General features: G+C 40.2%; 1 protein-coding gene across 4 annotated transcripts in view; it reads right to left on the bottom strand.

Annotated features, from left to right (window-relative positions):
• The window catches only part of cacna1ha (calcium channel, voltage-dependent, T type, alpha 1H subunit a), a 110,674-nt gene that overhangs the window by 26,001 nt on the left and 61,464 nt on the right, over positions 1-23,209 (bottom strand). For 3 of the 4 annotated variants that reach the window (XM_061699786.1, XM_061699787.1, XM_061699788.1), the window contains 13 exons: positions 22,338-22,662; positions 20,194-20,286; positions 16,365-16,603; positions 15,481-16,013; positions 11,187-11,353; positions 10,796-10,990; positions 7,867-8,018; positions 6,934-7,119; positions 6,722-6,839; positions 4,737-4,892; positions 1,885-1,972; positions 1,519-1,796; positions 139-510 (listed from right to left, as the gene is read on the bottom strand). In XM_061699786.1, the coding sequence (XP_061555770.1) occupies positions 139-510; positions 1,519-1,796; positions 1,885-1,972; positions 4,737-4,892; positions 6,722-6,839; positions 6,934-7,119; positions 7,867-8,018; positions 10,796-10,990; positions 11,187-11,353; positions 15,481-16,013; positions 16,365-16,603; positions 20,194-20,286; positions 22,338-22,662 (2,902 nt within the window). The remainder of the gene's footprint in view (positions 1-138; positions 511-1,518; positions 1,797-1,884; positions 1,973-4,736; positions 4,893-6,721; positions 6,840-6,933; positions 7,120-7,866; positions 8,019-10,795; positions 10,991-11,186; positions 11,354-15,480; positions 16,014-16,364; positions 16,604-20,193; positions 20,287-22,337; positions 22,663-23,209) is intronic. The other variant, XM_061699785.1, reaches the window with a different exon arrangement.

Raw genomic sequence — 23,209 nt, 5'->3', positions numbered from 1 at the left:
GCGTCAATTACAGTACTTGCAGATTTTCCCTCATCAAGGCAAGGTTCTTTCCATCAGAAGTGTTTGGATCATTCTGAAACATCTACCTGTAGATTCCCCCCAAAAACATTTTGATACGTAGGTCTCATGGCAACTTACGTCATCATCCATGTCATCTTCAGGCAAGGATTCATCTTTGGAGTCAGTGTTCACGTTGGGATTGTAAATCATGCTCCTCCCATTACAGTCACCATATTGGGCCACAATGGAAGGGCAAAGAGTGGATGCCTGCAGCAGCTCCAAGGGTTCCGGCTGGATTCTATTGTCATACCCGCCAGCATCAGTACTGTCATCCACACCATTTTCCTCCTCTCCTCTTTCTGCGGACAACAGACTCTCTCTTTCGCCGCTAGCATCTCGTCTTTTGAGGCTCGGTGCTCTTCCCAGGCTATTCCAGCTGGAGCGACGGCTTCCCCAGGAGCTAGACCCACGAGGAAGAAGAGGAGAGCGGCGCGCAGGACTGGAGTGGCTCTGGAATAACAAGAATTAAAAGTACTTCAATCATCCATTCTTTCGTCCATGTCCAGTACACTGCATAGCCAAAAATGCCACAACATGTAAGATAAATATTTTTTTAAAATTAAACCTTTACGTAACAAGGATAAAATAACTTGTTGAGTGTCCTGCCAAAGACAGCAACAGCGTATTATCCACATCAATAATGTTACCACTGTAAATAAGTTATTTAACCTTAACAGATGTAATGACTTGCAGTGAGTTTACGGAACCTACATCTTGGATTTTGACATCCATTGGAGCGACTGAGTGCAGCCATTCATAGTTTACTAAATGAGTTAAGAGCCTGATAAATTAGTTTACTGTGTCTTTTAAGGACATTGTTGGCAATATTAATGAGTTAAACAGTGATTCCTTGTGAACATAATTAAGCCGACTGTCCTTCATGGTGGTGGATTTGATTGTTTGCCTGGTTCTCAACATATTGAAATAATTAACAGTTACCGCGAGCAATTCTCATTATAGTCCTTCTTAACGGTGATAGCTTTGTTGTGTGTACAAGTCCCATTCCATGGTATGTGAGGACATTCACTGACTGGCTGAAGCCCTCTTACTGGTAGGGTGAAAAAGAACATGATATGTACCAAATCTTCGATTTCTCTCTGCATTGTTTTATTTTGAAGTGGCAAGGATTATTCATTCATTCATTGTCCGTACCGCTTATCCTCACGAGCTGGAGCCTATCCCAGCTGACTCTGGGCGAGAGGTGGGATACAACCTGAACTGGTCGCCAGCCAATCGCAGGACTCATATGAACAAACAAGCATTCACACTCACATTCACACCTACGAGGAATTTAGAGTCTTCAATTAACCTACCATGCATGTTTTTGGGATGTGGGAGGAAACCGGAGTACCTGGAGAAAACCCACACAGGCATGGGGAGAACATGCAAACTCCATACAAGCGAGACCGGATTTGAACCCGGGTCCTCAGAACTGTGGGGCACTGGTTTGAAACTCACCAAAGATCTCTGTTCACATGTTAAGGCATCCATGGAGGTGGAGCTTCCGTGGCGAGACTCTTGGTGAACGGTCCCTGGTTCGGAAAGTCCGACCTCTCCATATTGCAGAACTCCCTCTCTCACCATGACCTCCTCCTCCAGGTAGGACTCCGGGCCCAGAGAACTCTTTGGAGTGGGCATGGGGGTGGCTGCCGTTCGCATGATTATGGGAGGAGCCATTGAACTATGAGGGTCGACATGACCGTTGGCCGTCATCATTAGCGTATACATCTTTAGCTCTATAAAGGGGGTAGGAAACATTTTTAACAGATGCAATAGTGCTGCGAGTTTTTCATGAGGCATTAGTTAAGATGATATTTCACTTACCGGTGTCTCTGAGGTGTTCTACTTTCTCATCCTCCTCAAAGTTGTCTGACTTTTTGTCATCATCCGACTCAGAGCGATTTGCATCACCCTAAGACACACACATTGTTTTTATATTTAAACTAACAAATTTAAATAGCCTGACACTACAGTAATTGATTGGTTAGCCACTAGTTTAATACCAAACAAAATTCTGTTTTCTGATACCTAAATGGCAGGTTGTGTGTAGACAAAGTGCCAAAGTAAATAGAAATATATATTTAAGAATAGCTGTATTTTAGGTGTCCAGGACTTTCTCCATTGGCTGTACTCTCTTTGTATTGCTGTTTTTGAAACCACTATACTGCTGTTTGACATCAGGAGGCCAAATTAATTGTGTCAAATTGGTGCAGTTAACACATTCAAAAGGTCTGGGACCAGGGAATAAAACAAGTTGCCAGTTCCGTGTGTGGATGTGGGCTTTACTCCTAACCAGGGTGGAAGTGGAAGGCTTGATCATCAAATTGTTTGAAAAGAGTTTGCGGCAGCGGTTGACAGTATTCTTGATCCTTTTGCTCCCTTTTTAAAACAGTGATCCCTCACTTGATGTGACATTTCTGTAATTGAGACCCAGCACCTGTGGCCCCGGAATGGCTCAACTGGGAGTTTATTAACAGCAAGCCAAGGCCGTAACACTACACACTGCTGTGAATGAGAGTTGTTGTTCAGAAGTAAACATAAATCTATTCTCTATCACAATAAACCCACTTAGCTGTGCAATTGTCTGTTCTGTCAGAAACAATGTAGCGCACGATTCCAGTCTAGTCCCTCTCATGTACAGTAGGTAAATGAAGTAGTTGAAGTGACTTTGTCTTTTTCCCTGTCAGGGATCGCCACAGTGAGTCACTCACAAGATTTGTTTGGTACAATTTTTAAGTCAGATGCCATTCCTGATGCAAGCCACCCGTTTTTATCCAGGCTTGAGACCAGCAGTGCTTGGGTTTCAGGACTGACTGCGAAATAAGGTAGAAAAAATACCATATCCAACTCTCACTATGATGCAGTGCAATTCACCACTGCAAACTACAACCCCAATTCCAATGAAGTTGGGACGTTGTGTTAAACATAAATAAAAACAGAATACAACGATTTGCAAATCATGCTCAACCTATATTTAATTAAATACATTACAAAGACAAGATATTTAATGTTCAAACTGATAAACATTCTTGTTTTAGCAAATAATCATTAACATAGAATTTTATGGCTGCAACACTTTCCAAAAAAAGCTGGGACAGGTGGCAAAAAAGACTGAGAAAGTTGAGGAATGCTCATCAAACACCTGTTTGGAACATCCCATAGGTGAACAGGCTAATTGGGAACAGGTGGGTGCCATGATTGGGTATAAAAGGAGCTTCCCTGAATTGCATTCACAAGCAAAGAGGGGGTGAGGTTCAACTCTTTGTGAACAAGTGTGTGAGAAAATAGTCGAACAGTTTAAGGACACTGTTCCTCAACGTACAATTGCAAGGAATTTATTGATTTCATCATCTACGATCCATAATATCATCAGAGAATCTGGAGAAATCACTGCATGTATGCGGCAAGGGCGAAAACCAACATTGAATGCCCGTGACCTTCGATCCCTCAGGCGGCACTGCATCAAAAACCGACATCAATGTGCAAAGGATATCACCACATGGGCTCAGGAACACTTCAGAAAACCAATGTAAGTAAATACAGCTCGGCGTTACATCCGTAAGTGCAACTTGATACTCTACTATGCAAAGCAAAAGCCATTTGTCAACAACACCCAGAAACGCCGCCTGCTTCTCTGGGCCCGAACTCATCTAAAATGGACTGATGCAAAGTGGAAAAGTGTTCTGTGGTCCGACGAGTCCACACTTCAAATAGTTTTTGGAAATTGTGGACATCGTGTCCTCTGGGCCAAAGAGGAAAAGAACCATCCGGACTGTTATGGACGCGAAGTTCAAAAGCCAGCATCTGTGATAGTATGGGGCTGTGTTAGTGCCAATGGCATGGGTAACTTACACATCTGTGAAGGCACCATTAACGCTGAAAGGTACATACAGGTTTTGGAGAAACATATGCTGCCATCCAAGCAACATCTTTTTCATGGACGCCCCTGCTTATTTCAGCAAGACAATGCCAAACCACATTCTGCACGTGTTACAACAGCCTGGCTTCATACTAAAGTGTGCGGGTACTCGACTGGCCTGCCTGGAGTCCAGACCTGTCTCCCATTATAAATACGTGGCGCATTATGAAGCGTAAAATACGACAAAGGAGACCCCGGACTGTTGAACAGCTGAAGCTGTACATGAAGCAAGAATGGGAAAGAATTCCACCTACAAAGCTTCTACAATTAGTGTCCTCAGTTCCCAAACGTTTATTGAATGTTGTTAATAGAAAAGGTGATGTAAGACAGTGGTAAACATGACCCTGTCCCAGCTTTTTTGGAAGGTGTTGCAGCCATAAAATTCGAAGTTAATGATTATTTGCTAAAAACGATAAAGTTTAGCAGTTTGAACATTCAATACTTTGTAGTGTATTCAATTAAATATAGGTTGAACATGATTTGCAAATAGTCATATTCTGTTTTTATTTATGTTTAACACAACGTCCCAACTTCATTGGAAGTGGGGTTTTACAACTACTTCATTAAACATATAACTACATTAATACCTTTGTGACAGTGTCAATCAAAAGTGAGTATTGATGAAGTGATTTTCTGAAAGAGTCCCTGTATTGGATTACTTTAGCAGGTGCTCTTTGATTCATTTCAACATAAGCACAACACAAATAAAACAATAACAGCTCATGGAATTATCTAAAGTTAAACTATTGCTACTCACCTCAGCCTGGAAGCCTTCAACCAAGATGGCCACCAGCAAGTTGAAAAGCACGTAGTTTCCAAATGTCATCAGGGCAACAAAGTAGAGGGCTGCCCATGGGGAGGTGGAGGCCATACCATTATACAGCACCACATTCCAGTCTTCCTGGGTTAGAATCTGTGCATTCAATAAAGCAAAAATACACAGCTATTTTGGCACCAAAACAGGAACTTGGGAAATCAAAGACCACTATGAGAAGGTGAGTTATGTTTTGTTTTTGATTTAGATAGATAGATAGATAGATAGATAGATAGATAGATAGATAGATAGATAGATAGATAGATAGATAGATAGATAGATAGAGACTGACTGTTAAAATAAAGAAATAGTAACTTTTATACAATACTTATTATGGGTTCTGCATGTTGAGAAGAGCTACTTTTACTGCCACCATGCAGCAATACTTCAACATCTACCACAAGGGATTACTATAAGAAGACAAGCAAGGTCTATGTGAGTGAGCGTGTGACTGTGCGTGTGTGTGTGTGTGTGTTTATGTGCAGTAGCTTTTAAACCAATGCCAGAGATGAAAGCATTTAAAACTAGGACAGTGTTCATGATGCAGCATGAAAGCTCTCTGCCCACTCAAACCCTGTAGCAGGGAGGTATTTCACTGCGCTGTTAGCTTGACTGCATCCGTGCGTGTGTTTGTTTAGCATGTGTGTGTGCGTGCGTGTGAGAGAGCGAGTGTATCGTCCACAAAACTACAGCAAGTACAGAGTACTCCTTCACATGACAGGCAAGCCTGCATTAATGCTTCTTCAGCATCTCTCTCCTACATGCAGCAAAGTGGGACATCAATGGTGTTCTACTGCTGACTGAGAGATTGAGGAGTAGCTCCACACAGGTTAGAAAATAAAATACTCGTGGGCTAGAGAAGTGGGTGGGCATAAGAACAATTTACTTGACAGTCTTAAGCAGAGCTTAGGCAAGGAAGCTTTGCTCATGTGGATGCACCTTACACTATACATGCAAGCAAATGAACACACACAAGTTTTCCATTTTCATTTTGGATAGCAATGTAACATGTTGACTTTTTATTTTTTCAAAGTATGTATTAAAAACTGGCTCCAGTGTGTTCCACTAACATGTGTATGTTTTCACTGAGATGGGTAAAGATGCAGAGAACAAATTCCGTGTGCATGCATGCATGTTCATGACAATATAAGGTGATTCTTCTTCTTCTTCTTCTTCTAATGGTTCCAGATACAGAACACGCAAGTAGAATGTTTGGATGTCAAGTTATTAAAATGCTCTATCTACACTTACTGGCTAAAACATTAGGTACACTGAGTTCAAATTGATGGTAGATATACACAGTATTAAAAAAAATCCTTCTGTACAACATTTTAATGAGTAGAATGGTACTGCAGCATACTAAGATGTGTATAATATTTTGTACACTTTATTTGAACTTAGTCAGAGGGGCAACATAAGGCAACGTTTCAGGAACACAAATTTATATTATTGTCTCAAGGGCTGAACATTTGATACAGTTCTTGCATTGGATGTCAATACATGATGCAGGTGTACGTAAAGAAGTATTTTTGGTGTCAGGTTTGGTGTTCTTTATACAACGGTTACAATTCTTATCATCTAATACTTATAGCTCACACTCAAGATATAACATTATAATGTCTTGTGAATGATGATGGCAGTATCACATTTCAGATATTTATTGTGCCATTTATCCACAGTACATAGTAATAAAAGGCTTAAAAAGACTTTTAGCACATTGAGCTTTCAGATAAAAACAGGAACTTGTCTTTCTTCTTAGCAGAATATTTAGACAGGAAGTAAGGTTGGATAATTCTTTGTTGCTTGACTCTTTGTTTTTATTATTATTATTATTGTTATTATTATTGTTGTTATTAGTAGTAGTAGTAGTATTTGTCTTTATTTATTCATTCATTTATTTAATTTTTACTGCAGTGCAAACAACTTACCTGAAATACGGTGACGATGGCCCACAGTAGAGTGTCAAAGTTCTTGCGGTCAGGAATGGTGTCTCCATCATCTGTCTGAAGACTAAATTTGCAACCAAACAAATGCATGCCCAATATACTGCAGAGGTAGAGGCAAAAAAACATGTTCATTATCATCAGCACATATATAGTATGTTTGGAATATTTTTTGTTAATTTTGAATTAATACACACCTAAAGGTGAAGATGAATAGCATCAGAAGCATGCAGAAGGTGGCCACATTATCCATCGTCTTCATCAGGACGACAAGTTGTCTCCTCAATGCAGGAAGGAAGCGAACCAACTTCAGAACCCGAAGCAGACGGAAAGTACGCAGGACCGACAACCCGCCGTCAGCTTGACCAATTATCTCCCACACACTGAGAAGGAGATTACATTTAAATAACAAAGAGTAATGGTAAATTTATACTTAAATGTGATCCATTCGGTCATAGACAATATATACAATATGGACAAAAGTATACAGTAAAGGAAAAACATTTTATCATTTTGTCAACCGAGGCCTGAGCTGGAGGATTACACTCTTTATTCTAATATGTTATTTTGAACAACTACAGTATATGCTTCCAACATTGTGGGAAGAATTTGGGAAAGGCCCTTTGCCATTCAATCTTGACTGCACCTCAATGCACAAATGATTGGATGAGTTTGGCATTGAAGAACCAGCCCAGCCCGTGACCTCAATCCCACCAAACATTTTTGGGATGAACTACAAAAGAGATTGTGAGGCGTTTCTCCGAAAATATTGCAGAAAAATAGATGTATTGGCAATGTGTTCCGATGCTTTTGCCCAAATAGTGCATGTGACTGGTCACTAACGTCCCATTCAATTCCAGTATAAAGGAAATTCACTTAATCACCAGTTCACTTTATATAGAGCACATAATTGTTGATACATGTTATATTACATTAGTATGGTAAGTTATTTTATTTATTATGCAACAGTTCTGGATTTATTCATGAGATCATTATGAGTTGGTCTGCCCATTATCAAGATGGATAGAGCACCTCTTGATAACTAATGGCTGACAAGCAGCAGCACAAGTGCTTTCAGCAATGGCCTAGGGTGAAATATATTTGGTGAGGACAAGAACAACGGTGGTTACCTGATGATAACAATGATGCTGTCAAATATGTTGTATGGATTTCTGATGTATCCAAACAGGCCGAAGGCCAGCAGCATGAAGCCCATCTCTAACACAAACATGCTAGTGAAGACGATGTTGCTGATCTCGAGCACATCCGTCAACTCCTCTGGCTGCATGAATAAGAGAATAAATGTAGGTTAGGCATAACGATGGAACAACAACAACAACAAAAATCAAGATCCCAAAAGGAGAAGTTAGTTAATATTTCCACTCTATTACTCTAAAGGTGGAAAGCCCTTTGGAGTGTGTGCCCTAAATCAAGCTAGTATCAATCAAGTTCCCGAGTGGCAGTCAGGTACAATCCATCATATGGAGCAGAAAAGCTCCAATCTATCGGCAATGATCTGTTCCACTTAACCCTCCGTAGCGTCAGTGATCCAGTAGTTTCTATTGAGGGCCTCCAGTTAGGGAACACACTTGAACTATACACCCGCTGTCTTTATTTCAGAACCACATATCGTTAGCCTGATAGGATAGTTGCCTACGTCATGTTTGAACGTTTTTGGAGAACAAGGAAAAAACACAACAAATTCAACAAACAAGAAGAATCCAGTTGCTTTCATTCAACCTTTGCGGATTACCATAACCTGCATGACTGACAATCTACAGATAAAAATAAAAAAAACATTAAAAATAATTATTAGCACATTGGTATTTTTTAATTGATATTGTGACGATAAGTAAAATCTGACTTGTCAAGTGTGGTTGATTAGGTACTACCGTACACCTGTACAATCTGCCTTTAGAGAGGGGTTTGGATTGAGATGGTCAGAAAGGATTTCCATTCATCAAACCATTATCCTATCAATTAAAAATATCTATATATTACTGTATTGTGGTCAGAGGTGGGTGGTAACGCACTACAATTACTCGTATCCAATATGATCACGAGTGTCATTTGACTCCACTTCACTAATCAGACAGCACAAGGCAGTCACGTGACCACACACAAACCCTTGGTGGGCCAATAAAAGTGACTCATTTTGGGGGGGAAAAAAAAACAGCCGCGCAAAGGTTTACTTTACAGACTCCAAAAAACAACAGCTTTATCATGCAGCGTAGTCTTAAATTGTAACTGCCCAAGCTTGGATATTTCCGCCCACTTCTATTTCAGTCTTGGTTACCTTATGTATTGCCACAAAAGTAGAAAGAGCTCCTGGTACGATGCAATACATTTCAACTTTGGATATGTTTTTTTCAACTGATTATGCAATTTTAAAATACCTTTATGAACAGTGAACATTGTCTTTAATTGACAAACCAGAACATAAGGCTTTCAATCTACATCCACAATAGTTTAAGAACTCTCACAGTACTCTTCGTCTTAAAAGTGGACTACAGTGTTATGTTTATGACCTTTGTTTTACACCAACAATATAGAGTTGCTAGAAGCTGACCAACAAATGCATCTGATGATTCATCAAAGTAATCAACCGATCCAATTATGAGGACAAGATGGGGAAGAATATGGTTTCATTCATTTAATTGAGAGGTAAATACATTTAGTTCTTCTGCCATTCCTCGAAACATAAAAATGAACATACTGTCTTGTTCTTTGATTACGTCTATTCTTGTCTCAATTTTTGACGACACACATACACACACGCAAATATACTGTAGTCTCGTTTCCAAGATTCCTACACCTCTGCACAAAAGTATGCACTCATAAAAGGAGTACTGAACAAGGAGGACACTTATGCAACATCTTTGTCTCTGTGTGTAAAGCTTTATTTGTCATTCCTAATGTTTATAACAGGAGCATAGACACAGAGATACCACCACATAAAGGACCACATGCAAGCACACTCTGGAGACAGAGTTAGTGGTGAGCAACGCAGGGAGAGATTAAGAAAGGAAAAGGTAAATTGGTAAAAATATTAGAAAATTACACAAGACAACATTGAGTTCGTGAAGCTCTTTCACACCAAACTCATCTAACCATGGCTTTTTGGACCTTGCTTTGTGCACTGGAGAACAGTCTGAACAGAAAAAGACCATTAATCTGTTCCCACAAGGTTGGAAGCATAGCACCCACAATGTCTTGGTAAAATGGATAATGAAATAACTAATAAGTGTTTCTAAATATTCTTGTCCATAAAGTGTACTTGCATGAAGAAAATTACATTAACATTCTAGTATACAGCCCAAGACCATGCAGAGACCAAGAAGAGAGTGGATGCTACTCATATTTTTCTTTCCATACCATTTTTGTCAAACTAATTTTTGCTACCACGTCATTACTACCAATCAGTTGAACAAATCTATTAAACTTGCTGCATAGGCGCACATGCAAATTAGGCCGAGCTTGCTTAATTGGAACCTATAATTTGTCCTCTCGAAGTATATGGTTGTTCAAATGTCTCATGCACGGACCATAACATTGTCCAAATAATACAACTACAGAAAAAGTAGTTTGCAATGTCACTTTGCAAGAAATACTGTACTAGGTGGATGCGCACAATCTCATTGGCATCTCTGATCATTTCGGAAACCATCTTTTGAATACGCTTTGTCAACTGATTTAGGTTTAAACATTACATATACAACTCCACTGGACGCAGTGACAGTGTAGTAAATGTACACTTTGCTGAAAAAGTCTCAGAAATTACAACAGCATTGCATTCTCCCACTGTTGTTGTGTACGCGCAACAAACAACATGCATGCTAAACATAAACGACTGTTTTCAGTATTTTTTTTTTAACCTGTCCTGTTCTATTAACTGCAATTTCTCCTGTTATAGTTTGTGTTGTCTCCTTCCAAAAATTCCATGCTTTCAACTATTTGCAGTTTCAGGTTCTAAAATATGGTTGCCTTGTAAACAAATGGCTAAAAGGTATTGTCCAAAGTACAACAAATTTGCACATAATGACCCATATTACATCTTACCTGCTCATGGTACTCTATCCCCATGCTGAGAGTGTTGACAAGGATGGCAATCATGATCCCTCTGTTAAAGTATTTGCTCTCCACTATTCTCTTCAATTTCTCCCTGAAGTTCATCCATGCCCGAAGTGCTCCGTTCTTGTACACCACAGCCCCATGTCGTCTGCCCCGACCTCGCCCACCTCTCAGATCTCCTCCCTACATTTATAGACAAAGAGACTATCACCAGTGTACTGTAACCAAGTCAGTCAATGCTTACTTTATGTAATGTATGAATATGGTGAATAAACATCCATGCCAAATCTATTTTCAACTTTAATTTTGATATTGTTAATGTCAAAGAAACCTTCATCCTCTCTGTTTACCACTACTAGTGTCTGCCATCAAAAATTACCTGGGGGAAGTCGTGCAGTCCATCAGCTTCTCCCGTGCAACCCTCCAAGTCACCCAACTCCAGCTCCAAGGTCTCCAGGCTGCGGGCACAGAGAGGGCAGCTCAGTAGTTCCAGGAGCAGTGGACTGGGTACCACGCCTGCCAGCTGGTACAGCACACTCTGGTGACCTGCCAGGGGCATGAAGGGAGAGGGTCACACGTTGCATGAGGATTGCTCCATTTTGGTCCTCATGTGCAGGGGAAACAATTTAATTTGCATGGTGTGATTATTTATTCTTACGATAGTTTCACAAACTACAGTATATCTACAGTATGTTAAATTTATAAATTTTCTCCACTTGCTAATGTCGCTATACAAAAAAAAAAAAAAAAAAAGCATATTTTCAGAGCAGTCACATAATCATATCTGTCTTTCACAGCTAAAGTGCAATGGCCAAACTCAGTGTCTGAAACTTCCAAGCACATTCCATTTCATTAATATATGAGGAGCAGCCAAAAGTGCCACAGTGTAAAGATAAAGGTGACTATGTGGGTATGAATAAATGCACTTCTAACCACCCTTGGGTTCATAGCTAGCATGACAATGATCACTCAACCCCATCGGAAAGGAAATTGCTGTCTGGGGCTGCAGACTACAGTCTCACGTTGGTGGCAGATAAGGATGGCATATGATTAGTTGTTTTACTATATATAAACTGTCTTCATTAAGGAGTAATTGATGTGATGCTGAGGTGCTTGCTCTTTGAACCATGATTCTGAAATGTATTACTTTTTTATTGAACCAAAAACAACATTGCACTATTGTCAAGGAAGAAGCAGATTGCTCTGGCCACTGAGTATATTACAATAATACAAAGAAAGGAAACGGGTGAGAATAAAGGAGAAAATGTGGATATTTGACTGGCTTTTGGCAATGATAGCCCCATTCAAAGACTCTCCACAATTCGCTCGTTATGAAATTACAAATCAGTATTCATTGTTAAGTATCGTTGTGAAACACTAATAAATATATTCCTGACAACCCGGTTCATGGTCCCCTCAAACTTTTTTTTTCTTTTAGGTATTTATGTTTTGCTTCAAGTAGCTGATGCATCCTGATGCTTTCTTGGTTAATTACAATTTAAGGGTCAGCAGCCAAGTACTGTATTTCTCCACAACGCGGCCATCCAAGAGCAAGAGAGCAAAACAAATTAGTTTAAAATTCTCCCATTTGTTTGTCTTCATTCTAACAGTTTTATATTGTTTCACTGTGTTTGTCCCATAGTTTGCTTCATCTTCTTTCTTAACCCTCTACATTGGTTCATCGTCATTCATCCTTTTAGTTGAGTAACGCATCTATTTTATGTTTCCTTTCACTGCCTACTTGCCCTCCCAGTTAACACCCCTTTTTCACATAATGTCGATTTCACCAATTCTCCTGTTGATCTGCCTCTCTGCAGTGATAAATGCAAGGCATGAAAAATAGATTTTCTGTCATGCCTTTCTAAATTCTGTTCTAGACACTTGCAAGAGATCTTTCCAGATACTCCTTATGTCAAATCTGGTGACAGGACTGCGTGTAATGTAATGTGTGTAATGTAATGAATGTAATGAAAAGACACCACTACTTCTTAAATAATTACATTTCTTCCTATGGCTTTGTGTTTTAGGACTGTTAAATGCAACATCTCAGAATTCATTACAAAATATTTTGGAAGCCTGGGAAGCTGGTGATACACAAATCACAAATCATAAATCAGTACTCACAACACGTAGAATTGTAAAGACAGTTAAATGAGGTTTCTACCTGAGTTTAAATGCAAGTGCATGGAATCATTGTAAAAACAGATTTTACAAGCATTGAAGAGGATAAATGTTCCGTAATGAACCAGAAGGCTAATTCGGCACGTGGTAACATTTGCATTATATTTGGTGAAAAATACTGTGAAATGATTACACATTCATCTGGTAATGTGAGCGTAGTTACAGTGTATACAATAGAAAGGTCAAAGACTAAAGTACCAAAACTGAAAGGGAATTCAATAATTAATATTTGTGTACTGTATGTGATATGGCTGTCATGTCGAAGAAGCTGGCTCCAGTGTGCTGTGGTCAGTTTTTCAACCAAACAGAGCTTTCGATATTCCGCTCCTGCGCTCGTACATTGAAGACGCTTTTTCATTATGCCTGCTTCGCCGCGGTTTACATTTTTTCTTGCTGATAAACTTGTTTTTCTTCTTCCAAATAAATTAGAAGCAGCAACTCTTTGATATTTTTAAACTTGGGACTACTTTTTGTAGATACAGTCGTTGCCATTTTCCACTATTTTTTGATACCCCCTCACCATTCGTGAGCATGGCCTGCTAATTAGCACAAGCCTGCTATTAGCAACAAGATGCTTAAGCCTCTCCTAAAAAAATATAACGCTGCACACTTCTATATTAGCAAGATAGAGACCCATCTCAAACCTCCCCTGTATACCCAAGATTTCTTGGGATTTTTTATCAAGTCAGCAATTTCTTGAACTTAAATAGATTTTTGGACAAATTTCAATCAGGTTTCTGAACTCATCACAGCGTACAATCAGCTCTTATCAAAGTGCTAAATGATATTAGTTTGAATACTGACTCAGGAAAGGTGTCAATTCTGGTCAGATCAGTGCGCCTTGTGATACAGTAGATCATAATATACTGCTGAACAAGTTGGAAATGTAGGTAAGACTAAATGGAACGGTCCTTATTTTGCTCAGGTCCTTCCTGGAGGAAAGGAGTTATTTCATAACCATTGGAAGTGTTCAATCTCATCAAATGGCAATGGCTTATGGGGTCCATCAAGGGTCTGTTCTTGTAGCCCTCCTGTTCAGCCTGTATATGCTACCCTTGGGTCACATTCTTCAGAACCTTAATGTTGACTATCATAGCTATGCAGATGACACACAGTTATATATAGCAGTGTCTCCAGATGACGACAGTTCAATTAAGGTTTTGTGTCACTGTCTAAAACAAATAAATAACTGGATGAGCCAAAACTTTGTTCAATTAAACCACAACAAAACTGAGACAATTGTTTTTGGCAGTAAATAAAAGAGGACTGTTGTTCGTAAATACCTGGAGTAACTCTCTTTAAAAACCAAAGACCAAGTCCAAAACCTGGGTGTTTTGATAGATTCCGACCTGACTTTCAACAGTGATCAATCACTAAAACAGCCATCTAGCAGCTGAAGAACATATCCAGAGTGAAGGCTTGCATGTGCCAAGCAGACCAGGAGAAGCTCATTCATGCTGTTATCTCTAGACTTGACTAATGAAATGGTTTTCTGACTGGACAACCCCAATAGAGCATTAGACAGCTGCAGCTCATTCAGAATGCTGCAGTTCGGCTTCTGACCAGCACAAAGAGGTTAGAATATGTTAATCCAATTCTAAAGTCTCTACACTGGCTCCCACTCATCTTTAGAATAGATTTTAAAGTTCTCCTACTCCTGGTCTACACATCCCTAAATGGTTTAAATCCTGAATACATGAAAGACATGCTCATGGAATATTACCCCAGTAAGCCTCTGAGATCTACAGACTCAGGTCTAATGGAGGAGCACAGAGTCCAAAGCAAATATAGTGAAGCAGCATTTAGCTGTTATGCTGCACACAAATGGAACAAGTTGCCAACAGAAGTGACGTCAGCCCCCAGTGTGAATGTTTTTAAGTCCAGGTTACAAAGTCTTCTTTTTCCTCACGCTTTTTAGAGCATTTCCACTTTTAAATGATCTTTCTTTCGCTGTATGTTGTTTTAATTGTATTTTAATTTTTTCCTTTTTGTTTCAAATGTTTCGGAATAGTTATTTTTAAATGCTTTAAATCATGTAAATCACATTGAGTTATGCGTTTGTATTTGCTTGTGCATGAATGCGCTATCTAAATAAATTTGCTTAGCTGCTTATATTTCCATGTCAATGGTGACCAATACTTTGAAACAGGTGCCCATTTAAGATGGACATAAGTCTGCCTCGAGAAAGGTGAGTTTGTGTGACGTCATCACAATATCTGCTACTTTAATGCTGTGGTCCGCGCACAGGTTTTCAACCAAACAGACCCGGGTGCAGATCCATGTTGAGGGTACTACTCCTCAGAGTTTTATGACAAAACTACACTACAATAATTGCAGGAAAAGGAAACCTATATTTGAGAAGCACACACATTAATTTATGGACAATGGAAGATGGAGAATTGCATTCAGCATGAATTATGTTTGTCTGCGTCAGATATTCTGCTTACACTGTATGATTTCGATGCCAGGTGTTTGAGTGTGTATCTTCTTACTGTGCTGTCCCACAAGCTGGTAGAGCTTGTTCACTTTGTCTGTGTGTTCGGACGTGGAGTGGTTTGGCGGATGCTGATCTGGACTGCAACCACCTTGCTGGGAGTGAGGTGGTGGTGTCTTGCTGCTGTAGCTGCACACAAATGATGGGAGAATGGTTGGGTAGTTCATCCCTCCATTTAGTCTTCTGAGCAAGGCCCCCATGCCTTGGGTAACGACTGACTGATTGCCGCCACTTCTATTTCCATTTGTACTCCCTTTACTAACAGGAAGTGACTTCATCTCCAGTTCCACGGCTCCACCCACACCTCCTTCTCCAGCCAAGTTTTCAGTGCTTGCCAGGCTGCTCATGTGCTGCCCCCCATTGGGGAACCGACAGTGCTGGTGCTGATGGTGCTGCAATAGGCTGTGTATTGGCCTCAACCACACAGCGCTACCTGGGCCCGAGCCCCTGCTAGAGCCATGGCCGTGTCCATTACCTCCACCATTATTGCCTCCACCACTGCTGTTAGGATTCACCTTTTTACGCCTTTTACTGGTAAAAAAAACAAAACAAAAATCAATTAGAATGAACATGGACAATACTCAATATACAGTAATGAATGCGTCTCATGGAGCTCTTTGATTGTTTTAAGAGAAATCTTTCTGGAATAAGATATGAACATCGCGCAAACCAAACCAAAATGCATGGTTGTAGATGACAACTATCCCACTGAGCATTTTCTGTTGTTAATGGTTATGATAGCATATATCTGCTTTTACCACAAATGGTTCCAATTATAAGGTCAGCTAAAATGTAAAATTTTTTTGTCTACAGTGTCTTTTGAGAACTTTCCAAAATATCCAACCGGTCTGTTTTTTATAGAACACACAGCCCATATCTGACCTGTGCCATCCAGAGTATATCCTCTGGAGTCTGCGTGTGAACTTCCGGTAAAGGTGACTGATGTAGCGCAGCATTTCCTCATAGCACGAGCCTGGTTCACTGTAACTGGCAAGCGTGGAATCATTGGACATGTAGCGAGCACGCTGTTCCCTCATAAGAGCGTTCTCCCGTTGCTTTGTCTCTGAGAACTGGGTGGCGATGACCACGAGGCACAAGTTGATCATAAAGAAAGATCCCACCTAGTTGGGGAGGTACATTAAGATAATGAAGCACCTTGACAATAAAGTAGAATAATTGTAATAACTGTAAAACATCTCACCACCATAGGATAATGAAATCAACTTATTTAATAACCTTGTACAAGGACAGAACTGTTAACAGTATTGGTATTATTATGGCCTTCATTTATTTAAGATTCAGAATGCTGAGCTAAATAATGATAATAATAAAACAGACAACTTATCATTCAAACATGATAAACCCTCAGAATATGAAGATACGTATTCAGGAAGTTAGTCACAAATCAAAATGCTTATTTAACATGTTATGATCATGTTATTAATTAAATAGGACAAAGAAATGTGATATGCATGGTCTGAGACTTATTTTCTACGATGTTCTTTTTTCTATAATTTATCATATTTTTTTTCAACGTTGCTAAAACAGCCTATTTTCTTACCACTAATTTTCTCACTATTCACCCAAAGCATAATAAGCACTTTTACATCAAACGACAGGCAGACAGCAAGCTCAGACAACGTTGCAAAATATCGCTTAAACTGGGCTCTTTGAAAACCTACACAAAAGCATGATAAGGGAAATTATACATGATAGAAAACAACAAGGGACAGCGGAAGGGAGCTGTGCTCAAAGCAGAGCTAAGAAAGGTCATTCTGGGTTTCAGAAAGAAGAACTGAACTGCAAGTACACAAGCGCATCTTCCAGGCGCAACATCTTAAACATGCAAATTGGCTGAGAATTCAAACCCCAATAGTGAAGACTATACAGAGCCAATTGAAATTCATGGTATTAAAGAAATGCATGTCTACTTCTGTAAGTGCTGATTTCAGTGTTTGTGTCTGTTTTATTCAAGCTTGTGGTTAAGGTTCTGATTTCATACCTGTAAGCTCATTTTTTCTTTATTGCTTTCTGTCAGTATAGGAGTAAATAAAAAAGCTTCCCTCAAACTCAAAGCTGAAACACAGGTTTGATTTGGAATTGGATTACCTACAAGCAAAGACAAGATTGGCCTGATAGATACAGTAGGACTCAAAATTATTCAACGCATGCTGTAGTTTGTGTATTTATCCAGATTCAATACAGAATGTCGATTTAAATTAAATTAAACATTCTCAAAATGATTCATCCCATTCATGTATCTTATAGTAGCATTACTCAAGAATGTTTGCACGTTAATCTGGAGCAATGGTCTCCAGTTAACTAATGTTAACTAAGAAACAGTCCGGGGTATATTCCACCTTTTGCCCACACGCAGCCAGCCTAGGTCCCCATGACCCTGAATAGACCCTGTAAAGACAATGAATGTAGGAACGGATATGCACCCACGACTCCATTGCTTTGCAACCGCCGTCTTCAAATTCTAATGATTTTCCATATTGTTTAAGTCATTGTTCAATGCAGCGTTATGGGGGGCACAAGCCAGTGCAAACTGTAGGCTGGTCCCAAGCCCAGATAAATGCAGAGGGTTGCATCAGGAAGGGTATCCGGCTTAAAACTTTGCCAAACAAATATGAGCGTTCATCCAAAGAATTCCATACTGGATCGGTCATGGCCCGGGCTAACAACGTTCGCTACCGGCGCCCTTTCAGCTACTGTGGGTCGAAGTCGAAGAAGAAGAAGAGGTGGAAAGCGGGTTCTTCGGCAGAAAGAGAATAGGAAAGCACAGAGCCTAGAACTGAATGTGGGGAGTTTGAATGTTGGGACTATGACAGGAAAATCTCAGGAGTTGGTTGACATGATGATTAGGAGAAAAGTTGATATATTGTGTGGGCACTAAGGTTAGAAGTTTAGGGGCAGGGTTTAAATTATTTTACCATGGGGTAGATGGGAAGAGAAATGGAGTCGGGGTTATTTTAAAAGAAGTGTTGGCTAAGAATGTCTTGGAGGTGAAAAGAGTATCAGATCGAGTGATGAGGCTGAAACTTGAAATTGAGGGTGTTATGTATAATGTGATTAGCGGCTATGCCCCACAGGTCGGATGTGACCTTGAGGTGAAAGAGAAATTCTGGAAGGAGCCAGACGAAGTAGTTCTGAGCATCCAGACAGAGAGAGGGTCGTGATTGGTGCAGATTGTAATGGACATGTTGGTGAAGGAAATAGGGGTGATGAAGAAGTGATGGGTAAGTACGGCATCCAGGAGAGGAACTTGGAGGGACAGATGCTGGTAGAACTTGCAAAAAGGATGGAAATGGCTCTAGTGACCACTTTTTTTTCCAGAAGAGGCAGTAACATAGGGTGACCTACAAGAGTGGAGGTAATGCACGCAGGTGGATTACATCTTGTCCAGACGATGTAATCTGAAGGCGGTTACTGACTGTAAGGTATTGGTAGGGGTGAGTGTGGCTGGACAGGATAGGATGGTGGTGTGTAAGATGACTCTGGTGGTGGGGAGGAAGACAAAGGCAGAGCAGAGAACCATGTGACGGAAGCTGAAAAAGGAAGTGTTGTGCGGCTTTTTGGGAAGAGGTGAGACAGGCTCTTGGTGGACAGGAGGAACTTCCAGAAGACAGTAATTGGCAATGATTAGTAAGGGGGAAGTGAGAAAGGCATTAAAGAGGATGAAAAATGGAAAGGCAGTTGGTCCTGATGACATTCCTGTGGAGGTATGGCAGCATCTAGGAGAGGTGGCTGTGGAGTTTTTGACCAGTTTGTTCAATAGAATTCTAGCGCGTGAGAAGATGCCTGAGGAATGGAGGAAAAGTGTGTTGGTGCTCATTTTTAAGAACAAGGGTGATGTGCACAGCTGTGGGAACTATAGAAGAATAAAGTTGATGAGCCACACAATGAAGTTATGGGAAAGAGTAGTGGAGGCTAGACTCAGGACAGAAGTGAGTATTTGTGAGCAACAGTATGGTTTCATGCCTAGAAAGATTACCACAGATGCATTATTTGCCTTGAGGATGTTGATGGAAAAGTACAGAGAAGGTCAGAATGAGCTCCATTGTGTCTTTGTGGATCTAGAGAAAGCATATGACAGAGTACCCAGAGAGGAACTGTGGTACTGGATGCAGACGTCTAGTAGTGAGAGAAGACGTGAGGGCAGTTGGTGTTAGAGAGGAGGATGCAGGACATAGGCTTACATAGAAAAGGGTGACACGCTGTGGAGACCCCTAACGGGACAAGCCGAAAGGAAAAGAAGAAGTTTAAGTCATGGTCATTTGGAGCCCCACTTTATCAGTACTATAATATAAGGAAATATTAACTGCTACCATCCAATTCCTGAGAGCCACGAATGGCTGCAAAAGACCTGCAGCAAGACTGAAGAACTTTCAGGCTCATACTAAACACTGAAGATTTCCATGCCCAGGTCCCAACATATACTTTACAGTTTTACCCATCCACAAGGACAATACAAGTCAGCTCTAATATGGTAAAATTGTGAAAAAATAAAAACTTTCGCGGCTTCTGTACTGTGACGTACAACCAAAACTGTAACAATGGCATTTGAATAATTTTGAGTGCAACTGTAGATAGAACTAAACCAACTTAATGCATTTTGAAAATACAGTCTTAAGAAGAATGTGATCTGGGTGCTACCATTTGTAAGTAACTTTGTACATAAAAACTAAACAAGAACGTGGTTACTTACAATAATGAGCAGTATAAAATATATAAAATTGTAGAATGAATGAGCATCCATGACATAGTACATGATATCCACCCATCCTTCCAGTGTGATGACCTGGTTGAGACAGACAGAGGTGCATTCATTAGAGTGGATACACAGAACTGTACACTTACACCTTGTGTGTTCAACCTGTTATTTTTTGGAGTTTCCTCTTTTACAAATAAACTGTAAACTATTTGCGTGTGCTTTTTTGTGTGTGTATTTAATGTGTGTGTGTGTGTTTGTACTGTACAACAAAGGACTGACACAGCTCCTTGGTGGAGTCAGTGTACTAATGAGTACATGGGATGCTGACACCTGAAATCAGCGGCTGAGCCCAGCCAAGCCGATAATAAACTCACACTTTACCATTTACACCTCAGCTTGCATCGCAGATTACAGCCAAAACTAACCTGGCCATGCAACAATGTTGTTAGAAAAAAATGTTAAATACTGCAAGATGTGCTTGTACAGGATTTTCAGCATGCAAAAACACACGGACATTATAAAGGATGCTGTATTATATACTCATGTAAAACTACTATAATAACTCAACTTGTATAACCTTGAGTTATACAAGTTGAGTTATTATATATTTTTATATTTTTGGTACACCAGCTACAAAATGACATGCCCAACAGAAAACATTTTATATAGCACCTAATTGAGCACACATGAGTGTAAATCTTGTTGTCAGGTCATGTGAGAAAAATAAATGGTATGTTGTGAGATACTGCATATGCATGAGGGAAAGACATTGAAAGCTGACTTTAGTTATTTTAGAAGAGAAAGCAGTACTGACCTGCACAATCTCTACTTTTTATAAGAAATACTGAAGCGAGCAAAGCATTGGTTCATTTAATCCTGCCACAATCGTGCATGTAGTGCAGGCTATTGAGCCATTTGCAAATGGCTGCTGAGCCCAGCATGTTAAATCCTGACCCAGAACAGACTACGTACTGTGTTTTGAGGAACAGGTAAAGTGTGTTGCCCAGGGTCATTGTGTGTTAACTTGACTGAAACCAATGACTCATAAAAAACACAGCTCTGAATGTAGCAGATTTCTGCAAAAGGTACTGGACTCTACAGTACATGCTTAGAAGTGGTTCACATTAAAAATACCTCAATAAGCTTGACTAGTCTTACAGTTGAGGATGCTTCTCAAATAGAAAAGGGAATTCTACATAATATTGGAGTATTAGACCATGTGGTTGGGTAACCAGAGTGATATTCTGTATTTTGACAGGATGTTTAATCTGACATCATAACCATTAGTGAAAGTGCATTGGAGCAAAAATATTTTCTGAACTTCTGAAATGTTTTATTTATTTATTCATTTTACATGGATTGATTGTGCACGGTGGCCGACTGGTTAGAGCGTCAGCCTCACAGGTCTGAGGACCCGGCTTCAATCCCCGGCCCCGCCTGTGTGTAGTTTGCATGTTCTCCCCGTGCCTGCGTGGGTTTTCTCCGGGCACTCCGGTTTCCTCCCACATCCCAAAAACATGCATTAATTGGAGACTCTAAAGTGCCCGTAGGCATGACTGTGAGTGCGAATGGTTGTCTGTTTCAATGTGCCCTGCGATTGGCTGGCAACCAGTTCAGGGTGTACCCCGCCTCCTGCCCGATGACAGCTGGGATAGGCTCCAGCACGCCCGCGACCCTAGTGAGGAGAAGCGGCTCAGAAAATGGATGGATGGATGGATTGATTGTGACTCGTGCCACTGATGGGGTAAAGGTACATTCGGCTGGCATTCCTACAGGCTACGTGGCTTCAGTTCCCACTCAGTGACAGTGTGAGCGCGAGTGTGAATGGTTGTGCATTTCTATATGTACTCTGCGATTGACTGGCGACCAATACAGGGTGCATTATGCTTTTTCTTCAATGTCAGCTGGGATACGCTCGAGCTAATCATGACGCTGAACAGGATAAGTGGTATAGAAAATGGATGAATGGATGACAGACTGAATAAACATGGTGATGATAACAAGCATCTAATTTACATAAAGTTTAGGGCAGATCTCTGCTGCCTCTCTCCTCTGTGTCCCAGTTTCACATCACGTCTTTAAAACATATAATATCCTAACATTTATAAATAAAACAACACACTATTAGCTTGTCTTACCTGGAAAATAGCAATCCAAGCATAGCCAATGTTGTCAAAGTTGACAGCTCCCTTGTGAGGGTTGTGATCTCCAGGATGACACACATTGTAGTACTGGTTCCAATTAACACATCCATTTACACTGGCCCCGCCCACTGTAGGGGTTGCTCCAATCAAATCTGAATTTTGGTGAGGTGCCGGTAACTGGCACTCAGTCTTGGCCTCGGTGTAGGCCGGAACATCATGGCAGCGAAGCATACCGTTTTCACGAGCTGCCGAGCAGATAAATGGGCTATCTTCACCATCCTCCGACATGTAGTAGGGACTGATTGACAAGTTGTATTTTCTAGACAGGAAGACCAATAAACAAATGCTGAAAACAATAGCAATGTGGCAAACGTTCATAAAGAAGTATCCAATGTAGTTCACTAGTGCTATGAAAACAACTCGATGAAGATCACTGCGACAAAGTTATGGGTATATGATGCTAACTTTATGGCTAAACCTTTTCTCAGTCCCCAAGATTATTATAAAGTATTTACTACAAATCTATGCCAGTTATGTATAGTTATAGGCAAAACAATGAAATGGTCTTCTGCTAGATGGCAGAAGGTACAATTAACCTGTGTATCCGCATGTACATTCATAGAAAAGGATAAGTCATCAATGACTTAAACCAAATTGAACCGGTTTGTGTTCAATCAAACCGTTCCAGATTTCACACTGAGTAAATAAATTTGTGAGTAAATAGAGATGAGATCATCATTATTATGTACACCTTTACGGCATACTGTACTTTTGTGATTTTTGTTTTGTTTTGTTTGATGGTTGGTTTGGCATGTGATTTTAAATATGTGCCTTGGCTCAATAAAGATAGGAAAGCAATGCTCTAA

This window comes from Phycodurus eques, chromosome 16 (genome assembly GCF_024500275.1).
Source record: "Phycodurus eques isolate BA_2022a chromosome 16, UOR_Pequ_1.1, whole genome shotgun sequence".
In the NCBI taxonomy this organism is placed as follows: Eukaryota; Metazoa; Chordata; class Actinopteri; order Syngnathiformes; family Syngnathidae; genus Phycodurus; species Phycodurus eques.
The sequence above is the reverse complement of the archived record's forward strand: the minus strand, read 5'-3'. Positions and strand labels throughout refer to the sequence as shown.